The sequence below is a fragment of the Haliotis cracherodii genome, unplaced genomic scaffold, assembly GCF_022045235.1.
Source record: "Haliotis cracherodii isolate W230 unplaced genomic scaffold, xgHalCrac1.p SCAF_9, whole genome shotgun sequence".
NCBI classification, from domain to species: domain Eukaryota; kingdom Metazoa; phylum Mollusca; class Gastropoda; order Lepetellida; family Haliotidae; genus Haliotis; species Haliotis cracherodii.
Genome location: NW_027266343.1, coordinates 50337388 through 50362517, shown reverse-complemented (window position 1 = coordinate 50362517; position 25130 = coordinate 50337388). Strand labels below are relative to the sequence as shown.

General features: G+C 42.0%; 2 protein-coding genes across 3 annotated transcripts; one reads left to right on the top strand and one right to left on the bottom strand.

Moving 5' to 3' along the window:
• Positions 1–1783: 1783 nt before the first annotated feature.
• LOC139452568 (uncharacterized) lies at positions 1784–7826 on the bottom strand. Of its 2 annotated transcripts, none has more exons than XM_071234091.1 (3): positions 7609–7826; positions 5311–6542; positions 1784–3320 (listed from the first exon to the last, which is right to left on the bottom strand). In XM_071234091.1, the coding sequence occupies exons 1-3, from the start codon at positions 7628–7630 to the stop codon at positions 2946–2948; spliced, it is 1629 nt and encodes a 542-aa protein (XP_071090192.1). In that variant the 5' UTR covers positions 7631–7826; the 3' UTR covers positions 1784–2945. The 2 variants fall into 2 exon arrangements, with proteins under 2 accessions (XP_071090192.1, XP_071090193.1); XM_071234092.1 differs by lacking the exon at positions 7609–7826 and adding an exon at positions 7508–7526.
• A 4398-nt stretch (positions 7827–12224) lies between these two features.
• Positions 12225–24656, top strand: LOC139452353 (uncharacterized). Its single transcript, XM_071233807.1, has 6 exons — positions 12225–12487; positions 14957–15159; positions 16087–16110; positions 19186–19368; positions 20328–20426; positions 22620–24656. Exons 2-6 carry the CDS (start codon positions 14978–14980, stop codon positions 22702–22704), a joined length of 573 nt encoding a protein of 190 aa, XP_071089908.1. The 5' UTR covers positions 12225–12487; positions 14957–14977; the 3' UTR covers positions 22705–24656.
• The last annotated feature ends 474 nt before the right edge of the window (positions 24657–25130 follow it).

Sequence of the window (25130 nt, the reverse complement as noted above, 5' to 3'; positions counted from 1 at the left end):
CAACAATTGGGTCAGGTGTGATGAGATTAAATGAGGTTTGACGTTGCCTTCAGGATTATTGCACTTATATAGCGACGTGCATGCACGTGTGTGCGTGTGCGTGTGCGTGTGCGTGTGTTTATATGTAGGCCACTGAGATACCATGCCGAAGTTTAACACGGATACCCTACTCAGACACACACTCCAGTCTATTAACGTGTTTTGGTATGAGGGGCGGTCGGGTAGCCTAGTGGTTAAAGCATTCGCTTGTCACGCCGAAGACCCTGGTTCGATTCCCCACATGGAAACAATGTGTGAAGCCCATTTCTGGTTTACCGCCGTGATATTGCTGGAATATTGCTAATTGCGGCGTAAAACCATTCTCACTTACTCTTTTGGTTTGACGAGGTCGGGGATCGAAATACCGACATTCCGCTCTATCCACTAGGCCACGGAGGCGGTCGACAATCATTGGGATATGATTACGTCCCCTGACCGTGAATCACCAGTCTCCTAAACTCATATCTGTTACTCTTCAGGTCTATTACAGAGCAAAATAAGTTCACAGAAAGCATTACTGGGTGGCTTCAGTTGTAACTGGAGTAGGGGCGGTCGGGTAGCCTAGTGGTTAAAGCGTTCGCTCGTCACGCCGAAGACCCGGGTTCGATTCCCGACATGGGTACAATGTGTGAAGCCCATTCCTGGTGTCCCCCGCCGTGATATTGCTGGAATATTGCTAAAAGCGGCGTAAAACCATACTCACTCACTCACTGTAACGGGAGTACAAAAAAAAAACACTGTCAGAAAAGTAGCATTTATTTCGGACATATTTCAACATAACTATTGTTTTCCGTGTAACATCACCTTTAGTGAGTCATGTAACACAGAGCCCTCTTCCTCGCCATGAAACAGTGCTCCAGACCTAAAGAACGTCACCAACGCCTCGAAAGCATTACACTGAATACAGTGCCATAGTGTCTGATAGTATCCACACAACATTCACCCTCGTCAGGAGATTTGGCAGCAGCATAGAACAAGCCTGGTGATTACGAAAACACAAGACAAAAATACGGTTTTTGTTTGTTGTTTAACGGTTGTTGTTTGTTTGTTGGTTGTTTAACGCCACATTTAGCAATATTCCATCTATATGACGGCGGTTTGTAAATAATCGAGTCTAGACCAGACAATCCAATGATTGGCATCATGAGCATCGATCCACGCAATTGAGATACGATGACATGCATCAACCCAAGTCAACAAGTCTGACCACCCAATCTCTTTAGTCGCCTCTAACGACAAGCATAGTCTGTACTATATATACACTTCCAGTCTCTTATGACTACTTGTGTGTCCTAGAACTGACAGAGTGAGCTAGCTTTAACGCAGCCTTCAACAGTACTAACGTTATGTTACGGGGTGACACCTAATGTGATAGGCAGGTCCTAGAGGTTCCTTAAATAGTGAACCAATAAGGGGAAGCAACTCTTCACAGTGAATTGCAATGCCTAAGATCACTGACGTGATTGGTTTTCGTCTTTATTTCACGAAGCACACGGCAATATTCCAGCTGCTTCAGGAGACGTTGGGCCAAGGGCGTGGAGTCATCCCACAGGTGACATCCTTACCTTGTCAGCTTGCGGACGGTGTTAACCTCTTTAGTCATGTGGTCAAGGCGTCCAACCCCAGATCAGAAGGTCCGTGGTTCGAATCCCATCACGGGACTTGGACATTTTATGCAATTACATGACCCATGAGAGACCCTGCAGTAAACAACAGTGACATCGTAGAATCACTTGACACTTCTACATACGCCATACTGCGTAAAACAAGTATGGGAACACACACAAATTAGTATATCTTCAGTAAAAGTAAAACTGAGTGAATGCAGTGGTATTATGTCTTATACATTTGGAACACTGCAGAGGTAATGTAAGCAGACACGCAGTTGGAACCCTGTCGGAACCCATATTGGTGGCGTTTTGGTGACAGTCAAAATGACAGAAAACATGTGGAAATGTTCCCGAATCCCGAACATGTCCATTGTCACACGATGGTGGCTACAACCCCAAAATAAACATCCACGTGCGCTACACATCTTCCCGAGACAAGGGAGTTAACTGACTGTAAAAGTCCAGTTTCCACCCTTGCCGAACTAGGCTGGTATTATGGAGTTACATTTTGGCTGGACTAACGAGTCTATGCATAGTCCAATCAAAACCGCGCAACGAAATCGAAATCCGGTTCGTAAACTGTCGTGCAGATTTTGGTCGATTGCAGGATTTGCAAAGCATGTGCACCACCAACTCGTTGTCAACAGATATTTTCATAATCTTTTCATGTTTTTTATCAAGTTGCTCGCGTGATTTGATGCACTTCGCGATGTAAAGACCTGTTTTATCACAATATAGATCTGGATTATCGATCAGATCGTCTTGCCTGGGCGCCGCCATTTTGTTTGAAACAGATGCAAGTGAAACGAAAGATGCAATCTGATTGGTCAATAGGAGAGGCTTAGAAGGGGCATAACTCGTAATAACCACTGGTGGCGCTACGACTGAGCCTAGGAATTCCAGCCTAGTTCGGCAAGGGTGGAAACTGAATTATTACAGACAGTTAACTCCCTTGCCTCGGGAAGATGATTCTTTCCGTTCAACATACGGCTATTATTTAATTTGTTTATTGGTGTCTGGTCCATTAAATGCCACAATATCTGAAATTACCCAATGTGTTCTGGTTGTCATTGTAGTCACTGAGATATGATGGAAATAGTGGGTGTTCCCATACTTGTTTGACGTGGTATAGATCTATATCGCCTGTACGTGTTACACGAGGCACGACAGGAGCCCAGTATATGGTGTTGAGTCTCCTGTGATATCCTGAAGTAGGTACACCACACGCATGTCTGCTCTTCGTCATCAGACGTCCCTTGTGCACGAAGTCATTATTTAAAACACTGCAAAAAAGCATCAAACGAAAGTATCGCCATCTTTTGTGTACGTTTTGCCGTAGAGGAGGGAACTAAGATAGTCGACCAAACCACTCAACTGGTAGTACTCCGCTTCTGTAAGAAGCTCCCGCCACAGGTTTTCGTTCTGCGGAAGGATACCTTCCTTGATACAACCGTCTCTAAGGTAATTCAGGATATACCGGAAGTGGGTACCGTCTCGGTCTATGAAGAAACTCCCGTCCAACTCTCGCTTCAGCTCGTGTCTCCCACTAAACATGGCCGCCAACATAGAGTCGGGGTCCTTCGTGAGCGTCAACAACGACGTCGTGAACAGATGGCCGCCGATGTCCAGCTTGATTCGACTGTCCTGGATCTTGTACATCTCTGACATCCTCTGAAAGAACATTGAATGACCGATAACTAAACGCCATATCATTACATGTAATATTAAGTGATTACAGATTTCCAACGCGATTCACCTATGGTAGAGATAATTACAGACTGAGGCCTGTGGCCAGAGACCAAGCCAGAACACCGAGGGAGGTCGTATAGTGTGAGGGAATGAGGGAGTGTGGGAGTTGGGTTTAACGCCGCTTTGAACAGTACTCCATTTATATCACGGCGTGTCAGCTTCACGTGGGAGGAAAGCCCGAAGTGATGCAGGTCTCAGATGTTTACCACTTTAGTGTAACCCACGAGCCACATGTTTTCTGACAAACATGAATCATAATTGGGGAAAAACTGGGATTCGAGAGAGTGAGTTGGGTTTACCGCCGCTTTTAACAGTACTCCAGTTATATCGTGGCGTGTCAGCTTCACGTGGGAGGAAAGCCCGAAGTGATGCAGGTCTTAGACGTTTACTACTTCGGTGAATCCCACGAGCACGGGTATGGTGCTGACAAACCAAGAAACATGATTGGGGCGAACCGGGATTCGAACCCACAATCATAGGTCTCTGGCGTGCCAAAGGGACGCAACTCTGCACAGCGAATTCCAGCAATGGCAGAGATATTTGATCGGCGTTTGGAGTATCAGGCCAGGCCTTGGGGAGGTCGAATAGAGAATACACTATCGGGGTGTCGTAAATATGTAAGACATTCACGTCTTTTAATGATGATATTGACAAAATGGAAATGAATGACCAAAAGAAATGACACTTGGAAAAAACTCAATTAGTATTCAAATCTACCAATGCTTATCAAGACAACAAACTACTTGGCACAATTGTAAATAGTCAGATTAACTTCAATTAAAGTAGACACCTTAAAAAAGGATCCCTGAAAAGGTAATAACAGACTCGGCAACTGTGCACTTGTTCCAGGACAATCTTGTTCTGACATCTCGCCACAGCCGGTAAATATGCTGATTGGAATATTACTGTACTAATAGAGTACATGAAATACTAGCCTATCGGTTTCGTAATCTGCATATAATGAACATCTATATGAGATTAATGCACATATTACGTACATAAAATCTGTTTTTATAGGGCTTTTCTCGGATGTGAATGTCGCGTTCGCAAGGACAGCTGTCCGGTAATGGTAGAGATAGGGGTGGGGGGTTGGGGGATGGGGTAGGTTAATACAGTAAGGATGAGCATGCTACATCTACATACATGTACATGTTGTGTTCTACAGGGGCATGCTGTGGTCAGGGTGCGGTGGCCTTTGGGTCACGGTGTTCGCTCGTCTCCAGGGTTCGATTCTCCATAATTAAGCAAATACAATAAACTACGGTTATAACGAACACGCTTATAACGAGCTGACGGATATAACGAACTTACTTTTTGGTCCCGACTATTTGCTGTAGTTATGCTGTATATATGCTTCTAACGAACTACGGTTATAACGAACTAAAATAAGAAGTCCCTTTGAGTTCGTTATAACCGTAGTTTACTGTATAATTCACTCACTCAGTGTAGAGCATAATTAACATTCATGAGATAAAGATTTATTTGTTTGTTTGTTATTTAACGCAGCACTCAGCAATGTTCCAGCTATATGATGGCGGTCTGTTAATCCTGCACTTATCCTACAAACTGTTTTGTTTGTTTGTTTCAATCATCAATATTCCAGCTGTATGACGGCGGTCTGTAAATACTAGTAATCGAATCAGGACCAGACAAACCAGTGATTGGCATCATGAGCATCGATCCACGCAATTGGGATACGATGACATGCATCCACAAGTCAGCAAGCCTGACCACTCGATCTCGTTAGTCGCCTCTTACAACAAGCGTTGTCGCCGCTTACGGCGAGCATGGGTTGTTGGAGACCTATTCTCTGCTCGGATCTTAAAGGGCCTAATGATGTATGCAGTCGGAAAGTGAGTAATGAGAAACGACTTTATACAAGTATTTTCATTAAATAAAAAGTGTCACAAACCTTGATTTCAGATTCGAACCTGGTTCTGTCAGCTGCCATCTGTTCCCTCTCTCGGTCCATTTCATCTTGTTTCTTCCTAACACCCTCTTCCGCTTCTTCCATTCTGTCCCGGAAGTCACGTTCAAGGTCAAGCCTGCGCCGTTCGTACTCTCTAATCTTCTCTTCACACGTGACGAGCTCGGCATGGAGACGCCTCTCACGGTCCTCGAGACGGATAGACATCATGTCAGTGTTCCTCTCGCGCGTACTCATGTCACGTTCACGATGTCGCAGTCGACTCTCACGTTCATCCACGTAGTCCTTGGCGCGCTGGACGAAAACGTTGTAGCTTGAGTGTAACTTCTCCAGAAAGGACTTCCCAATGTGGTCGATCTGGTCGTGGATGTCGATCTCCCACGTGCTCGTCACGTCTTCGAAGATGTCGTGATCGACGAGGGGGCCGATGGGACTGTCCTGGCAGGACTCCGTGGTCTCGGGGTTTGTGTTCCATATCCCGTCTGGGTCCGACACCTCCAGCGCTACAATCGGTCGAGTGAAATCTGAGTCAATGTCAAGACTTCGACCTATGGTCTTGTCTCTGTAGAAAACTGTCCGCCAGTCACTGTCAACATCCGCCTTAGCCCACATTCGGGTCGTCTTCTCCTGGGGGATGTGATATAACTCCCGTATCTTCCACTCCACGTGACCGACCTTCTCCATCTTGCTGAACCTCACGTTATGGAAATCTTCAGGGGGAGAATTCGACAGCATCACTTTGAAGGAATTCTGATTGTGTTCTATTTCAGCTGCCCTTGAGTAGTGATACACGACTAACTTCATCGGCTTGTGACCCTCCGACAGCCCGTACCACTGAATCAGCATCCTCCACACGTCTTCGTGTACTACGTCGGCAGTATGTGCGTAGTCCCGTCGCGTGACGATCGGCCCGGGGGGTGAGGTAACGCGCTTGGGGTAGTATTTCCTCGTGCTGGAGAGGCCCACGTATCGTTTGAGATGCTCCAGCCACTCCGCTACCACGACATACCAGAAATCCCCCTCCACAAGTTTCCGTTCAAACATTTGTTCTAACACCGTCTTCTGCGCCACCGGCTCGGGGGGAGAGGGTCCTGGTGCGGGTGTGGGAGGAGATGGTGGGGACGCTGCTGCCATGCCACTCGACCGTCGTTCGACGAGCACCTGACGGTGGTGGAATGATGACGTCACGACAGTGCCGCTTGCAGGCATTGCCTGCGCTGAAACAGACAGAATCACGTGAGATGTACATCTTCTCCCCGCCCTCCAACAATCTACTGCGTTCTTGCATTCCGTACCTGTGACGCTGTTGCCAGAGGTGCCAGACACGTTGCTAGGCAAGTGTTGCTAGGCACGGTTCCTTTTCAGAGCCTAAAATAAACTTTGGATCCGAGCCACGTGCATTTGTTTACAAACGTTCTTGAACGAAACTCCGCACTTAGATTAGCCTATTTTAAACCGTCAAATATCAGGTTCTAAATATGTCCCTTCAACTACTAAAAGACTGGCAATCTGGCTGCCGCGTTAACAACACAAAACAGTAACAAGCTATGGCTGGAAATAGCATCTGTAGTTTGAAAATAAGAAGAGTTGTTATGAAATAGATATATGTTGAAATGTAACAGTTTGTGAAGCTCTAAACTTCTGGGGCAACTACGCGATAACGTGAACGTAGCTAAAGAGGACACGTTGCTTCTGGTTGTGACACAGTGTCACGATGGATTGTGTCACGATGATGATTGTCACGGAGTTTAACATAGGTAAATTGATAATACATGATCAAGATAATCATCCCCAACAATCTGAATCAATTAACGGTTAACTCCACATGCACCGTTTACATGTGGCTGCGGCGAAACCTTCCGACAGCGCGCGTGCGAAATGTACCCGGTCACGTGACAATGTGACTGTCGTCATCGCCTGTGATGTCATGCCTATTGTCTCCTACAGTGGCGGTAGTGTCTATATCTACCATGTAGGTCAGTTCAGAGTTCAGAGTTGAAAAGTCATAAGACGGCGTCTACGTGTATTATCACAAGAATCGTCAAAGAGCATAAAACAGTGACATTCTAAATATCATTAGTTAAAGCTGTAGTTAGTTGAAGTTAAATCTGAGTGCAAAACGTTACCAGTAAGAAACAATATTTAGTTAAAGCTGGTTTGTAAACATAAACTGTCCTCTCACCTTCTGTTTACAAACACTGACAGATGACAGTGGCCATTATGAGTTCTCGAGAAGACAATGGCGACCAGCTGTCTGACACAGCTGTGTGAACGAGTGCTTACCTGGTGGGATGACGATTGGCATTCACCTGTAGACTGTTTGAGATTTTCTTTAAGACATCGCATTAAGATTTGTTTTATACAGGAAAAAATCCACGTGATTCAGGTGAAAGTGAGGCTTCCTTTTTGTTTGGCAACAACCTGCTCGTGACGTCACAGCCTGAAAATAACGGCTCCAATGTGAATATGCAAGCGTTTCGAAAGGTTCCGTGTCCAAACGCCGAGTGAGGTTAAGCAAGTTCGGCGACCAGAAATACATACCTGTGCTGTACTGCCAGTGATTGGCCCTGTGAAATAGGCCAGGTGCGGCTGTGAGTGGGGGGTGGGGGATGGGGGATGGGGGTGGGGTGATAAGGGGGTGATGAGGGGAGGGAAATTAGACTAGAGTCAAGGTTGTTACGGTAAAGTCGATTTTGAAACCAGACCCAGTGCGGACCAAGACGTACATAGCGCAACCTTCAGCTCTCGCGGCGGGACCAAACTTATCTTTGAGATTGGCAATAGATGGGTGTTTGAAATCCATCACATCTCGTTTGCAACAAACGGAACCACGATTGAAGTGTTCTGGGTTTGTTACAGTTGCCACAACCCGGCAAACATTTCTCTATCACACTCCATGGGCATACACCTGAAGAGAGTTGGGGAGCTAAAATGTGTCACCTGGCGTCGTGGATGGTTCAGTCACTGGTTTGTCTGGCCACGACTAACCAAATACATGCCGCGACGATAGACGACATATTGAATATTCATTGGCGGGAACGACATTCCCCCATTTTACTCTTCTATAGCGCTGTCATTTCATTGTTCGAACTTTCTTTAAAATAAAATAGTAAGCACTTCCAGTGATGTTTGGTAACTGTGAACTCTTAGAATATCTAATTATTGGAGATAGAGGATATCAAAGTTTCAACTCGATCCACCACTTTATATTGTCTTTTATTTCAAACTTCACAAATTCCATACAACATATTTCCTTAAATTCAGTGAATATCCACACAATGATTGAATAGTATATGACACACTCCAAGAATAAGTCGTAATGAACAGTTGCTGCACAGTTGAAGGACCCGTGAAGATCCTTGGTTGAATAGGTCTTCTACAACCCATTCTTGCCATAAGAGGCGACTATGCTTGTCGTAAGAGGCGGCTAACGGGATCGGGTGGTCAGGCTCGCTGACTTGGTTGATGCATGTCATCGTATCCCAATTGCGTGGATCGATGCTCATGATGTCAATCACTGGATTGTCTGGTCCTGATTCGATTACTAGTATTTACAGACCGCCGTCATACAGCTGGAAGGAATATTGATGAGTGAAACAAACAAACAAAACAGTTTGTAGGATAAGTGCAGGATAGATGTAGGATAGTAACTAAGTAACATGGACAGTGGCTCGGACAGGTTAAAAAACCGTATGTCCTCTATTCCTTTAACACAGTCTTTTTACACTCTCTTAGAAACATGTCTTACTTCTTTCATATCACAGACAAACCCTAACAAAATTACAATTAAAACGTTTTTCTATATATACTAAAAATACCTAAAATTCGTCTCTAACAGTAACAAAAATAGCTGCGTTTTCTTGGCGTTTGTCGGGCGGTCGGGTAGCCTAGTGGTTAAAGCATTCGCTCGTCACGCCGAAGACCCGGGTTCGATTCCCGACACGGATACAATGTGTGAAGCCCATTTCTGGTGTCCCCCGCCGTGATATTGCTGGAATATTGCTAAAAGCGGCGTAAAACCATACTCACTCACTCACTCTTGGCGTTTGTCAGAAACTGGTGTAGTAAGCTTTATGTTGTTTGCCTGTTTGTTTGTTGTTTAACGCAGCCCTTGATCACTATTTGGACCAGATAGACTTGCACAAGTCTCTAAGGCAATAATTATTAGTTTAAATCATAATTTCTAGATTATGTAAATATTAAGAACAAGTTGTCCCCATAAGAGAGTACTGTCCACATATCTAGACTTGCCTATTAGGAGGTCAAAATTACTACACATCCATGGACTTATGTCTCAGTACAGCCTTGGAGCAAGGCTATCTCACGCCCTACACACATACGTCGCTTATATGTGCAATAAATATACTTTTAATAGGGGCTATGTCAATTACTTTGGGTTTTTTTGCTTTATTATTTTCTGGTGGCTATGGAGCATGACGTCTGTCCAATATTATTGTCAACCTGTTTGTGCCATAATCTTGAACGCGACGTCAAACTCCGTTTCACCGCAACTCATCTTTTACAACACATACCCCCCAGCAGGTTACGATAGCTCCCTCTCAATGCGTCACAGCCCAGGTAGCTATATACCGGGTTAGTATTTCATCAAACCTTTTGAAGATTAATGTCGACGCTGGAAGTGGAATCGCGAAAAAGTCAAAGAATTGAACCGAGATGAGCGTCTCACAATCGTATCGCTTCACTGGTTGAAACGCGTCACCATTCGAATTTCATGAAGGTGTCATCTTCCCGAGGCAAGGGAGTTAACTGACTATAAAAGTTCAGTTTCCACCCTTGCCGAAATAGGCAGGAATTTCGGAGTTATATTTTGGCTGGATTAACGGGTCATTGCATTGTCCAATCAAAATCCCGTAACGAAATTGTCATCCAGTTTGTAAACTGCTGTACAACTCGGCGTTTAGAGTTATTTTCCAAATCGTTTCATGTTTTTAATCAAGGTGCTCAAGTAATTTGTTGCACTTGGCGAGGTAAGACCCGTTTTATTACACCATAGATCTTGATTATCGATCAGGTCGTCATGACTGGGCATCTTGGAATCATATGGAATCTGATTGGTCAAGATGAGAAGTCGATGATCAGCCTTTATCGCGAGATAGTCAAGGGATTGTCTGGTCTAGACTCGATTATTTACAGACGACCGTAATATAGCTGAAATATTGCCGATTGCGGCGCTAAACAAAAAACAAACAAATAAATCTTTATCTCATTAATGTTATTTATGCTCTACACTGAGTGAGTGAGTGAGTGAGTGAATTGGGTTTAACACCGCTTTGGTAAACGTCCACATTGATGAAACCAAAGAGCGAAAGTATGGTGCAAACAAATAAGAAACATGTTCAGGGAGAATATAGGATTCGAACCGACGATCATTGGTTTCTGGCATGCCTAAGGGTAGACTAGCATATATACTCATGAAATCTATTACATAATACACTTCTCTCCTCTAAAATTAAAACAAATAATTTTCCTGATGCTGATTTCATAACAGCAAGCTGGAACTTGATCTGGGACTTCCTTTTATATATATCTATATATCTAGATTGGTTTGGGTTTCATAAAATAAATATATTCCACAGTCATGGTGCAGGACTAGTCTAAGGAGCTCGGCCTCTCTCTCTCTCTCTCTCTCTCTCTCTTTCTCTCTCTCTCTCTCTCATGGATTAACGTGAACTTAATCGACCACTTTAAGAATCACTTGGCAAATCCGCAGCTGGGTCCCGGTTACAGGAACTCGTTATTAGGGGGTATCTTATTTAAAAATATATCTCTACAAAATAGAAATAATCAAATCCAAATGTAGCCAAAAAGAATCCTTAATTTCAGGGACTAACCAAATCTGCAAAGCTTTAATTTGTTGGAATTTCTGTAATCTTGTCAATGTCAACCTTCATTCCTGTTTACATGCCACTGCTACTCAGACGGCCTATTTCTGACCACCCCCTGTCACCTCCCTCCCCCTTTGGTATCCCTCCTCTATACCCAACGTGGCAACAACTCTGTTGCTTTCCTTGTGTTTTCCAGCTCTTTGTTTAAAAAATAGCTCATTTCAAATGTTAGTGACTTTCCACTTCCAGGTTGTGAACAAAATAACACATCTTTCCCTTTCAAGTACAACATATTATTTCTCTTCTGAGTCGGACGGATCTGTTGAATATTTAAATTAAAAAGTGCAGTCAGAATTGCCTTTTATGCATCATTGGATTCTATTGCAAATATATTTGTGAAAGACGTTTAAAGCAGCGACGCTTTCTCTTCATAAAGCTTAACCCTAACTTGCACAAGTCTTTGAGGCAATAATTATTAGTTTAAATCATAAGTTCTAGATTATGCAAATAATAACAAGTTGTCACTTTAAGCAGAGACCATATACCGAAGTTCGGCATATGGCCTCTGCTATAAGAGATTGGATTCCTTGTACTGTCCACTTATCTAGACTTGCCTATTAGTCAGATAGAATTACTTCATATCCACGGACTTTTCTTTCAGAATAGCCTTGGAGCAAGGTTAGCCTCAACCCAATATGTTGTGTAATTAATTGGGAGCTCCCACAACTGGCATTCATTAAGTTTAGACAAAGGAGAGAGGGTTTCATAGGTGTCAGTGGGGGTCACCCACATCAGCTGTAAACACCGGTGTGCAGAACAAGATTTACTGATAACATCAAGCCAGAATCTCGCTTGTTAGCCATGCAGATTTGATTGACCCTAGAGCTGAGGCAATCTAGACTTGCCAAATAATTTTAGACTTGAGTTGGACTCCTTTTTATTTATTTTTGTCTTGGGTCTAAGAGACAGACTAGTCCCGGTGCCACCCTCCAATACTACCACCTCCTCCCACGTTTTCATCAGCACACAACCCCCTTCCACCCCAGTCTCATCAGCAGTCAGCCAGCATCCTCCGCTGAAAATAGGAGAGAGAGCTGGCACCCATCAATCTATAAATAGCACCGTTGGCACCACTTCCGTCGGGCTAGAGAAGAATAACTTGCACCAAGAAAGTTTTCAATCTGCGATTAAAGTAGGATTAACATCAGAGTTTGCAGAAGTCTGGTGCGATGAGTACGTGGTAGACTTCATGTGTTCCTGTGATCCGACTTTCACCCAACAAACAGCAGCGGAGCGCCGGGAGTCGTGGAAATCAGGTAACAATTAGCAGAGGTGTGAATATTGAACACGTACTACACGTTTACACATTGTAACCTTGCTGTGCGATATATAACGAAATGATCATCGACGGAGCAATATTACGTGTATTGCCTGATAATCTGGTTAAGGATATGGTGGCATATACTTGTACTTTGATGGTCGCTTGAGGCTTTTTTGCCAGTTGTAAACAAGAGACGATTCACGAATGATATGCATTAGGGACTTTTTTAATGGCTCCCATAAATACAGTAAACTACGGTTATAACGAATTTAAAGGGACTAATTTTAGTTCGTTATAACCGTAATTCGTTATAAGCATATATACAGTATAACTACAGCAAATAGTCGGGACTAAAAAGTTAGATCGTTATATCCGTTAGTTCGTTTTAAGCGTGTTCGTTATAACCGTAGTTTACTGTACCATGTTTTTCCATGACGACTCATTCCCATAATAAATGAGCACTCCCTAATTTATGTTATTTTTAAAAATCATTTGAAAAGATAGAACTGTCATTTATTTTGCACCCACCCACCCCTCCATATTGTTGTGAAACATTTTGCCCCCCCCCCCCCCCCCCCCTCCTTATTGCTGTGCCAATTTTACATGAAACCCCCCACCCCCACCCCACACCCCCTCCCCACACCCCACACCCCCTCCCCACATAACCTCACCCACCCCTACAATAAATAACAGTCACTAATCATCTGTAAATTTACTCAAGCATGTCTTCATGTGTGATAAGGGGTAGTGGGATAGCCTAGTGGTTAAAGTGTTTGCTTGGTGCGCTGAAGACCTGTGTTCAGTTTCCCATGGGTGCAGTGATGTGGGAAGTCTATTTCTCGTGTCTCCTGACGTGACATTGCTGGATTATTGCTAAAAGTGGCATAAAACCATACTCACTCACTCATTCACAGATGATTATGCCATATCGAGAAATCATGTGCTAGGCTTATAGCTACTGTTGGGTGTGTTTGTGATATATGACCCTTGTCAAAATCAATACATCATTTCAGGAATGGCTAAATTCTTTTATTATTTTTTTATGTAAATATGAAAATATAGTGTTATTAATTCACATCCTTGGAGAGTATTTGAAGCATTTAGAACATTTAGGGAATCATATGGTTTTGCCATCAATCATTATGTCAGTTGAACCTTGTTTGGTATAATGAGGTATATGACATACTTTTTGTGATTTAATGCACATATGTAATAAAATGGACAGGGGTGTCAAGTCTTCTTGTATTCTGGTGGCTGTGGAGCGTGAAGTCTGTTGAATATGATTGTTTTCACAGGTACAGGGCTATGGAGTGTGAAGTCTGTCCAATGTTATTGTCTTCCCAGGTACAGGGCTATGGAGCATGAAGTCTGTCCAATGTTATTGTCTTAACAGGTACAGGGCTATGGAGCATGAAGTCTGTCCAATGTTATTGTCTTAACAGGTACAGGGCTATGGAGCATGAAGTCTGTCCAATGTTATTGTCTTAACAGGTACAGGGCTATGGAGCATGAAGTCTGTCCAATGTTATTGTCTTCCCAGGTACAGGGCTATGGAGCATGAAGTCTGTCCAATGTTATTGTCTTAACAGGTACAGGGCTATGGAGCATGAAGTCTGTCCAATGTTATTGTCTTAACAGGTACAGGGCTATGGAGCATGAAGTCTGTCCAATGTTATTGTCTTAACAGGTACAGGGCTATGGAGTGTGAAGTCTGTCCAATGTTATTGTCTTAACAGGTACAGGGCTATGGAGCATGAAGTCTGTTGAATATGATTGCCTTAACAGGTACAGGGCTATGGAGTGTGAAGTCTGTCCAATGTTATTGCTTTCACAGGTACAGGGCTATGGAGCATGAAGTCTGTTGAATATGATTGCCTTCACAGGTACAGGGCTATGGAGTGTGAAGTCTGTCCAATGTTATTGTCTTAACAGGTACAGGGCTATGGAGCATGAAGTCTGTCCAACATGATTGTTTTCACAGGTACAGGGCTATGGAGCATGAAGTCTGTCCAATGTTATTGCCTTCACAAAATGGGGTAAACCTGTATTCACTGACTAACATTTGCATCTGATCGCATACTCCTCATCCCCTAAAGTTGAGGGTGTACTGGGTAGGACCTTTCCCGGTGGCCTGCGGGATGTCCCTCAGTGTCTTTTCATAGATGAAGGTCACATACGGTCCATCCATGCTTATGTTTTTCTCTCCAACAGTGTCACCATTGTTGGAAACTGAGTGAGTGAGTGGGTATGGTTTTACGGCGGGGGACACCAGTAATAGGCTTCACATATTGTGGTGAATCGAACCCAGGTCTTCGGTGTGACCAGCGAACGCTGTAACCACTAGGCTACCCGACCGCCCCTGCAAACTAAGAGTTATGGTGGGTGGGGGTATGTCTCAAACCTTAAACATGTTATAGATGTAAGTGTTTTACCTGACATGACGATGTAGGGTGTTGTTTCACAGGCCACCTGTTGCAAGCCCAGGATGGAGGCTACAGAGACTCTTGCTTTGAAGACCTTGTCCGAGTTCAACCCTCCCAATTTAGGAGATGAGCGCCACCTGGATCTGTTCCTGGACTTTCTGCTGACGGTGGCGCTACCAAGTGGCATCGGTCTAATCCTGGCATTCTGCATGGCAATGTGCATGTGCAGTTCCGGCTCCAGTCGGTCAGTATCATTTCATAACCACCAGTTGATCAAAACAACCGTCCAGGCAACTATCATCATATAATGACCATCCAGTTAACTATCATCATATAATGACGATGATAAATTGACTGGTTATCCAGTGGGATGATATATTGATTGGTTATCCAGTGGGATGATATATTGACTGGTTAACCAGTAGGATGATATATTGACTGTTTAGCCAGTAGGATGATATATTGACTGTTTAGCCAGAAGGATGATATATTGACTGGTTATCCAGTAGGATGATATAGTGACAGTTTAGCCAGTAGGATGATATATTGACTGGTTATCCAGTAGGATGATATAGTGACAGTTTAGCCAGTAGGATGATATATTGACTGTTTAGCCAGTAGGATGATATATTGACTGGTTATCCAGTAGGATGATATATTGACTGTTTAGCCAGTAGGATGATATATTGACTGTTTAGCCAGTAGGATGATATATTGACTGTTTAGCCAGTAGGATGATATATTGACTGTTTAGCCAGAAGGATGATATATTGACTGGTTATCCAGTAGGATGATATATTGACTGTTTAGCCAGTAGGATGATATATTGACTGGTTATCCAGTAGGCAATATATTGACTGGTTAGCCAGTAGGATGATATGTTGACTTGTTAGCCAGTAGGATGATATATTGACTGGTTAGCCAGTAACATTATAGATTGACTAGTTAGCAAGTAGGATGATATATATTGACTGGTTAGCCAATAGGATGATATATTGAACAGTCTGTCACTCAGGTATACTGAAAACGAAGGTTCTTAGCATGTTCAGAATTTACCACTGTCTACAGAATACACTCAAGACGGTTGTTGATCAATACATGTACTTGAACAACATGCATTTTGTACATGAAAGGTCAACATTTTCTTAGTTTGTGTTTGGTTTCTTTACAGGAAGAGGAAGTTAGAATCTGATGAGTAAGTGTCGCTTACAACTTTGTCTCCTGTCGCTAACAACTTTGTCTCATATTGCTATTTTGTCATTAATTGTGTGTTAATAATCATGTCATCAGCTGATAAATGGCCATCTTCCAGAGGCAAGTGAGTTAACTGACTATAAAAGTCCAGTTTCCACCCTTGCCGAACTAGCCTGGTATTATGGAGTTAGATTTTGGCTGGGCTAGTCTATGCATAGTCCAATTAAAATCACGCACCAAAATCGGAATCCGGTTCGTAAAGTGTCATGCAGATTTCTGTCGACTGCAGGATTTGCAAAGCATGTGCACCGCTAACTTGTTGTCAACAGATATTTTCTATATCTTTTCATGTTTTTAATCAAGGTGCTCACGTGCACTTCGCGATGTAAGACTCGTTTGATCACAATATAGATCTTGATTATCGATCAGATTGTCTTGACTGGGCGCCACAGTTTTGTTTGAGGCAAATGCAAGTGATACGAGAGGTTGAATCTGATTGGACAATAGGAGAGGCATAGAAAGGACATTACTCGTAATAGCCACTGGTGGCGCTACGATCGAGCCCAGGAATTCCAGCCTAGTTCGGCAAGGGTGGAAACTGGACTTTTGTTGTCAGTTACCTCTCTTGCCTCGGGAAGATGATAAATGGCTAACCTAACTAACAAAATCACTAACAATTCTTGACCCGTGAAGATCCGGGGTAGAATAGGTCTTCATCAACCCATGCTTGCCATAAAAGCCGACTATGCTTGTCGCAAGTGGTGACTAATGGGATCGGGTGGTCAGGTTTGCTGACTCGGTTGATGCATGTCATTATATCCCAATTGCGTGGATCGATGTTCATGATATCAATCACTGGATTGTCTGGTCCAGACTCAATTATTTACAGACAGCCGTCATATAACTGGAATGTTGCTTTGTGTGGCGTTAAACAACAAGAAAATAAATTAATAATTCTCCTTTTACATCCTGTTAACTTGAAGCAAGATCATGGTGGGGCACACAGATCTTGCTAACTTTGACATTAGGAGCATTTGTTTGTGGTAAAGACAGTATGTAAGCTGATCATGTTATGCAGGCCACTCTTTGGGGACCAAGGTTAGAATAGGCCCCCAGCACTGTTTCTGGTTGTAATTGGTCATATGATCATAAGCCCTTGTTGCTAACAAGAGGGTTTCAATCTGTGTCCCCATCATGAAGTTCTCTTCAAGTTGTAGACTAGTAGAGCTGAGAATAGTAGAGCTGTAGGCTAGTATCATGCTGGTGTTGCTGTCAGCCAAGCCTGCTTTACATCTGCACTCCTCAAGGCTTGCCATTTACAATGTCAAGGTCAGAGTTGCATCTTCATTAGATTCATATTTGATTTCAGAAAATAAATCCCCCCAAAGTATGTATTTCTTCACTCTGTGAAAATATATCCTGCTTTTAACAAAATGGCACCCTATACATGAATCATTTAATCATTAATAGATTCAAGGTATAACACAGAAAGTTGATTTTCTTACATTGTGTAGGCCTATTCCCTTTTATGAGGAGAAATAGAGTGTTAACCTGCTCATATTTAGACACATGAATGAGTTTTTAGTACGCTGCCATATTTTTCAACCTCTTGTCATTTATTATAGGGTAGGTGGGACAGAGGGAATCAGGGGAAGGTCACCAAAACATATGATAGTCTCATAAAAAATAATACCATATAGGTACACATATTTTGGGAGGGTCATGAAAAAAATGACATTTAATATTTAATGTGAAGTGCTTTTGCATTTTGGTTATTTGAGGGGCTCTTGAAATAAATGTACAAGGATATGGGGTCAAAGTTCGCAAAAGGTCGTTCTGACGTGACCCGTAATGGGATGTCCTCAGATCTTTGTTTAGCGATAGCAAGAACTAAGGTCTGATTTTAATGAGATTGACAATATCACAATAAGACAATCAAAATGTAGAATATATTACTGTAGACTAAAGAGGTTGTTATCCATAAAAAAGTGTCATGCATTCATATTTTTCCAACCTTAAAATGCCTATCAATGACTTAAGAAAACAGATACATGTCAAATCGAGAATCGAGAAAAAGACAACTCTGATCTTGCAATATGGATGTCTGTGTTTCCACAGGAGATAGTGTTAATCCAAACTAACATTTCCTTTACCAGCACGGCTTGCAGCAAGCACAAGAAGAGACTGATACTTGTCACCACAAGACATAGTAGCCAGAGAGAAACTTAAGAGATGGACTTGAGTTACAGTAGAAATTAACATAGGCATGATCAGTGTGCGAAATAGTTGTCTACCCGCTGGCCCGGAGGCTGGAAAGATTTCAGTCAGGTTGAATGTTCTGAAATGTCCCAAGCCTGACCGGCTACTGAAATAAACTGTCCCATATTTATTTACGTAAAATTTGATACTGGTTTTTAACTTTTAAGGGTAGTTAGTCCACCTGGCCAGCAAAATATTGAGACTCTTTTACACCCTTGACATGATGAAGGATCAATATTTGACTTACCGTATTTGACGTAATAAGCACCCTCAAAATTAGAAATAGGGGGCTCTTATTTGAATATAATTTTGGTGAGAAAAAAACCCAGAGTTTATGCTGACAGCCTGAAAATGATACAGAAGAAGAATCTGTGTGTATTATACACGATAGATATATTTTCCAGAATGTAATTGCCCATAATTAAGGGTGCATATAACACACTAGTGTGTATTATACACAAATAAATAAGTCTTGTGTACTGATCAATCGGAAGGGGTGTTAATTGGGATTGTTCACTAGCCAATATATTAGCAAATATCGCCATGGGCGCTTATTTGAGCGGGGTGCTTTTTATGTCGAATATGGTACTTGTGAACTTTCTGGCTTTTGTTTCAAATGTCTTATCAGGACTATCAACTATAAAGTTGGGTATATTGGTGACTTCTGACTATAGACAATGACAGACCATGGTTATATAACTTGATGCTTTTAACATACCGATTACTACAATGCTGATACCTGAGATATTCTGTGTGTCCCATTGCTAGGACACGTGGTTTGAATATGATGATGCTGACCTTGACCTTCTTCTGGCAGTGAGCAGTACAGCCGGTATGAGTCCGTGCGGCGGGCTTCGCTCAGTCTCCGCCACATGTCACAGAAGAGAGACACGCCCCTCATGAACAACGAACACTGCATGACCCTGGACCGTGACCACCGACATCGCCGCGGGTTCCGGCCACGGGATGCGTGTCAGTCAGCTCCTGGAACTCTTCAGAGGTACGTATGTTCCCAGCTTATGTCTTCAAGTGACATTCACAGTAATCACCTTCCTCAGGTGACATCTCTACTATTGTTCACAGACCCGTGAAGGTCCGGGGTAGAATAGGTCTTCAGCAACCCATGCTTGCCGTAAAAGGCGACTTTGCCTGTTGTAAGAGGCAACTAACAGGATTGGGTGGTCAGGCTCGCTGACTTGGTTCATGCATGTCATCGATCCAAATTGCATGGATCGATGCACATGATATAAATCACTGGATTGTCTGGTCCAGACTCGATTATTTACAGACCGCCATCATATAGCTGGAATATTGCTGAGTGCGGAATTAAACAACAAACCAACCAAATCACCTTCCTGAGGCATCTTCCCAAGGCAAGGGAGTTAACTGACTTTAAAAGTCCAGTTTCCACCCTTGCCGAACTAGGCTGGTATTATGGAGTTATACGAGTATTATACGAGTCTCTGCATAGTCCAATCAAAATTGCACAACAAAATCGAAATCCGGATCGTAAACTGTCATGCAGATTTCGGTCGATTGAAGGATTTGCAAAGCATGTGCACCGCCAACTCACTTTCAATAGATATTTACCTAATCTTTTCACGTTTTTAATCAAGGTGCTCACATGAATTGATGCACTTTTATCCACCGGTGGCGCTACGATCGGGCCGAGGAATTCCAGCCTAGTTCAGCAAGGGTGGAAACTGGACTTTTTTTGTCAGTTAACTTGCCTCGGGAAGATGTCCTCAGGTGAAACACCACAATTTTGAAACCTAGTACACATTGATACTTTTGAAAGTTTATTATAACTATAACCAACATATTTGCAACAGAAATAATACAAATTGCAAATGGTTTCATGAATTAATTGTTTTCATCTACCAGTTTTATTACAAGTTGCAAGCTCCTTTTTCAAAAAGCTGTGTCTGTACTTCACTTATTGTTGGGGTGTGTTTGTAGACAACATCGTCAGCGGGCACACTCCGACTCCCAGCCCCCTCCTCCTGCCTACAGCCCCCCACCTCAGTACCCGGGCAACGAAGATGACCCTTTCAATTAGTAAGTCAGCCTCGTGTTCCTTGTTGATAGGATACCGCATTCAACGTAATAAGCGTCCACAGCAATATTTGCTAATATTTTGTCTCGTGAACAATCCCAATTAGCACCCCTTTCAATTGATCAATGAATACAAGACTTATTTATTTGTATATAATACGCACTCATGTGTATGCACCCTTAATTGCAATTAAATTCTGGTAAATATATCTGTCATGTATAATACAAACAGACTTTTCTTTTGTATCATTTCAGGCTGTCAGCATAAACCACAAAATTTACGATCTTTACACATTGTTTTTTTTCACCAAAATTTTATTCAAATAAGAGCCCCCTATTTCTAATTTTGAGAGTGCCCTGGGCACTTATTGCGTTGAATACGGTACTTGTTTGGCCTTAATTTATTTTCCCTGCCACGTTTAGGGTGTGTGAAGCAGTAGGGGTGACTATTGGTCTGGAAATCACCATTGCAATAACTATTGATATTGAAAGAAACTGTTGCGATAACTATTGATATTGCAAGCAACTATTGCGATAACTATTGATAGTTTTCAGTGTATCATTTTAGATGGATTTTAGAGTAATTAATTAAATTTTGGAACTGAAGTTTCCTTAAAATGTGATAACCATAACAACAAATAAAAAGTAAAGTTTGAGATATGACTTATTTGTCTTTTCTTTACCCTAATAATTTAAGCAAAAGAAAGATTCCACATTACCATGTGTAAATTACAACCACTCATGATAAAAAGAAAAACAAACTTGAACAGCACTGAAGCAACTGAAATTATACTTTTGATCGGAAACTGATTTAACAATTGATTCATTGACTTTAAGTGCTTACCAATAGCAATATATCAATATATCATGACACCCCTTTGAAGCAGGGACCCTTACTACATGGTAAGCATTTGACCAGTGTGCTATTGGTTAGAGAGATATCTCCAGAACCTCTGCATTAATTTTGTTCATATTGATGGCACAAGTTCTCAGTGGTGTTTGGATACCCCAGTTAATAATGGTGGCATTGGACTTATTTGACCTTCAAGGGCTTGGGAACCATTTGACCATTTTGCTATGTATTAGATATCTCAAACACTATGTAGCAAGGCATGGTCAGCTTGCTGACAGGGTTAACCTCTTTGGTCATGTGGACAAGACATCCGACCTCGGATCAGGTCCGTGGTTCGAATCCCATTACAGGACTCAGAAATCTTATTGCCCATACAACTACATATAATTTATCAATAGGTTTCTTTGGGAGTCATAGACCATGGATGAATGTGGTTACCTTGACCTTATATTTCAAGGTCACTGAAGGCTTTTTTTCCTTTGAGCTGTTTCTTCGTTAAATTTCTCAAGATATTCTTCCCAGATTATATTCAAGGAAACAATGTCATTGGGAGAGTCTGCACACACCACTTTGTATGGTAACGTTGACCTTATTTTCAAGGTGACAGATAACATTTCATGGATTTTGATTTTGTACACTAATCAGATTTTGCGTCTTTGCATTTCGATAAACTTACACTGACCCCTGGAACCATCCCTGTGGTTCTCGCAATCTCAAATTACCCGCCCTTGATTTCCATTTGCCAATTTGATTGGTATGTTAGACCCAGTAGGGTAGCCAATCAGAATGTTACTTACAAACCAGCCTCAATGTTGGGTTGGCCAGTCCAATTGATTATGATCGAGATTCGAAATTTGACATCGAAAAACTGACTGACACAAAAATGAAAGCCCTCATAAGTCTTTTAATGGAAAAAATGTCTTCATGTCCAATAAAACTGGCAGTAGCTTTGAATTCTAGGTAATACGAGTTACCCTTTCCCTTATCTTGACGTTTGATTGGTCGGTAAAATGCTAATGAATATCCAGGGCTGGTAATTTGAGATTGCGAGAACCAGAGAGGGGTCCTGGGGTCAGTTTACTGAAATGCTAGCAGTGGATGTTATTTGGATGGCATTAATACAATGATACTTCTCAGCAGGCAACCGTTTCTCCAGTGAGTGCCTGTACCACTTATACCTTTGGGATGGAGATCCAGCCAGTGTTGATTTGTGCTCATTATAATTTGGCCATATCCCAGGTCAGCCATCATGGCTATGTACTTCTGTCGGATTTCAAGATTCTTTCTTATGTTTATCAGCTTCAACCAGAGAACCCAATTGTCATATATGTTGTCGGTTTCAGTGATGACATCCCGATGCAAGAGTTGCCTGGTCGAGGCCACATCAACACTGGCGCCTCCACCTATAATGGCTACATGACAAGATGAACATCATCATTTCCACATGGATGGTAGTCAGCAAGTGGACGTCAGGGTCCGTCTGGTTCACTGGCCATCTTGTTCAGCTAGCTTCATGTACCATATTAGAATAGGTCTTCAGCAACCCATGCTTGTCATAAAAGGCGACTAAGCTTGTCGTAAGAGGCGACTAATGGGATCGGGTGGTCAGACTTGCTGATGCATGTCATCGTATCCCAATTGCGTAGATCGATGCTCATGATATAAACCACTGGATTGTCTGGTCCAGACTTGATTATTTACAGGCCGCGTCATATAGCTGGAATATTGCTGAGTGTGGCGATAAACAAACAAATCATATTCCATAATGATGGACAGAAATAAGGGAACAGATATCAATGGTAGACACCAGTCAGTGACTTTATCCTCTAGTCTGAAGCCCAAGTCTAGTAAAATTTTGTTTGGTCTTGTAAGCTCAGTCAGTCAGTGTCAATATAAAAACACCAATATCTATAGAAAATTGTGTTAAGAGCCATCTTCATGTTTGTAGACTCAAATGATGTAAGACACCCATGGTCATCTAAGCAGTCCACAGAACATCATGGACTTGAGGTTTATGTGAAATAATTAGATTTTTTTGAAAACAGACAAGTGATCGTTGTGAAATCATGCAGCTTTTTGGCTGGAATGATTTGTTCTAAAGAGGAAGTAGGCTTGAGCAAACTGGCAGTCCATTGAAGTTTGTTCCAAGTCATGCTAACATCACTTTGCTTACTCCAAGTTAAAGATGTACATAAATCTTAGAGACAGTGCCTGCTAGGGTTGGGACAAGCCCAAATTTACAACCCGGGTACCCACCCCACTATTACCCGACCCTACCCGAGGTACCCGTCCCAGCCCTAATGCCTGCGTTTCATTAAAGGTACATGTACAACTTATCGCATCTAGACAGAGACAGGAAGCAGACTGTGGAACGTGACCATCCTTTAACAATAGTGAACACACACATCAACATTAGTCCGGGGCAATATTGCCTTTATCATCCATAGGAGATATCGTTTGCCATGATGTCAAAATCAAATGACATCACTGATTTCTCTGCCATTGATGCTGGTTAGCTGTACTTTAAACACACAAAACACTTGTTATTACTGTATACAAACTAAAAAAGTTGGAAGTATGATTTCGGATGATAAATAGTGTCTTTTGATATCCATATATCAACACAAGTCGATGTAAGTTCAAATCTCCTTGGCTTTGGCTTAAAAAAATAAAAAGAATTGGTTCTCAGGCTATAGCTTTTGAAAATATTTTTTTGTGTGTTTTTTTTTGTGTTGGTTTGTTTGTTTAAACTAGTATGTAACCAAATAAACAATTGTGTAACCAGAAAAATAGTTTTGTACAATCAACCTGGGAAAGGGTTTCCCTATATAAATGTATTCCTTGATGAGTAAAATAATGGATGACATTATTTGACTTCAGTTGGACTTGTAAAATTTAAGGATTTTTGTTTTTATTTTTATGGAAATAAACGCAAAATGTGGTGCGAACTTTATGATGATGCAGGCTGTGCCTGAGAACCAAGACTATTATACTATTTATAGCCGTATCAGTATTTGAAGATGGGGTGCAATGTCTGTGATGGTTTGTCAGTCCCCAGTCTTGTCTGTCCACGAAGCCTACTTAGCACTAAGACTGATGTATCTCCCATACTTAGACATGGACTAAGTCGTGTGCTAAGATTGCTTTGGGGAACGGAGCCCTGGTGATGTTCTTAACAACCTGGGGCCTGTACAAGGTGATCTTAGCATTGAGACTATCGTATCTCTCAAACACTACCATAGGCCTACAACAGTTGTAGCACCGAGATTGCTGTGGACAACGGGGCCTTGGACTAGTGGCCAGGCTATAATTGTTTCAGTTTCCCATTCTCACACCATCATCATGGCACCACAGTGGCTCCATATTTTTATACCATGGGAGGAGGCATGAGCTGTTCTATGTTCAATAAAACATTCAAATATTTATAACAGATTTCTTTCTCTTTTTGTCAGATTTTATTATGTTTTATTCATCAAAATGTATTCATCCAATCGACAGTACCATTGTGCTCCAGCCTCTAGTTATATTCATTCAGGATTTATCCCACTTTCTACATGCTCTTACATCCATGCTGGTCATCAAGATACTTGTAACAAGGTAACACATTAACAGCTTAACGCTTAACAGTAACGTGTTCATGATTGAATAAATATAAATAGTGCTCTCAAATTCATTATCAACACATACTTTGTAACTTGGCAACGTATCAAAACATAACAGTAACATGTTCATGATTGAATAAATATGAATAGTGCTCTCAAATTCATTATCAACACATACTTTGTAACTTGGCAACACATTAAAACATAACAGTAACATGTTCATGACTGAATAAATTTTAATAGTGCTCTCAA

What these genes read in the sequence shown, in the direction of transcription:
- LOC139452568 (XM_071234091.1), bottom strand. Translation starts at nt 7,630, where the DNA reads ATGCCAATCGTCATCCCACCAG. An exon ending in GCCAATCGTCATCCCACCAG is followed by an intron (nt 6,543 to 7,608) that starts GTAAGCACTCGT and finishes TGTCTGTTTCAG; the next exon opens with CGCAGGCAATGCCTGCAAGC. An exon ending in GGTTCGAATCTGAAATCAAG is followed by an intron (nt 3,321 to 5,310) that starts GTTTGTGACACT and finishes ATGTTCTTTCAG; the next exon opens with AGGATGTCAGAGATGTACAA.
- LOC139452353 (XM_071233807.1), top strand. Translation starts at nt 14,978, where the DNA reads ATGGAGGCTACAGAGACTCTTGCTTTGAAGACCTTGTCCGAGTTCAAC. An exon ending in TGCAGTTCCGGCTCCAGTCG is followed by an intron (nt 15,160 to 16,086) that starts GTCAGTATCATT and finishes GTTTCTTTACAG; the next exon opens with GAAGAGGAAGTTAGAATCTG. An exon ending in GAAGATGACCCTTTCAATTA is followed by an intron (nt 20,427 to 22,619) that starts GTAAGTCAGCCT and finishes TGTCGGTTTCAG; the next exon opens with TGATGACATCCCGATGCAAG.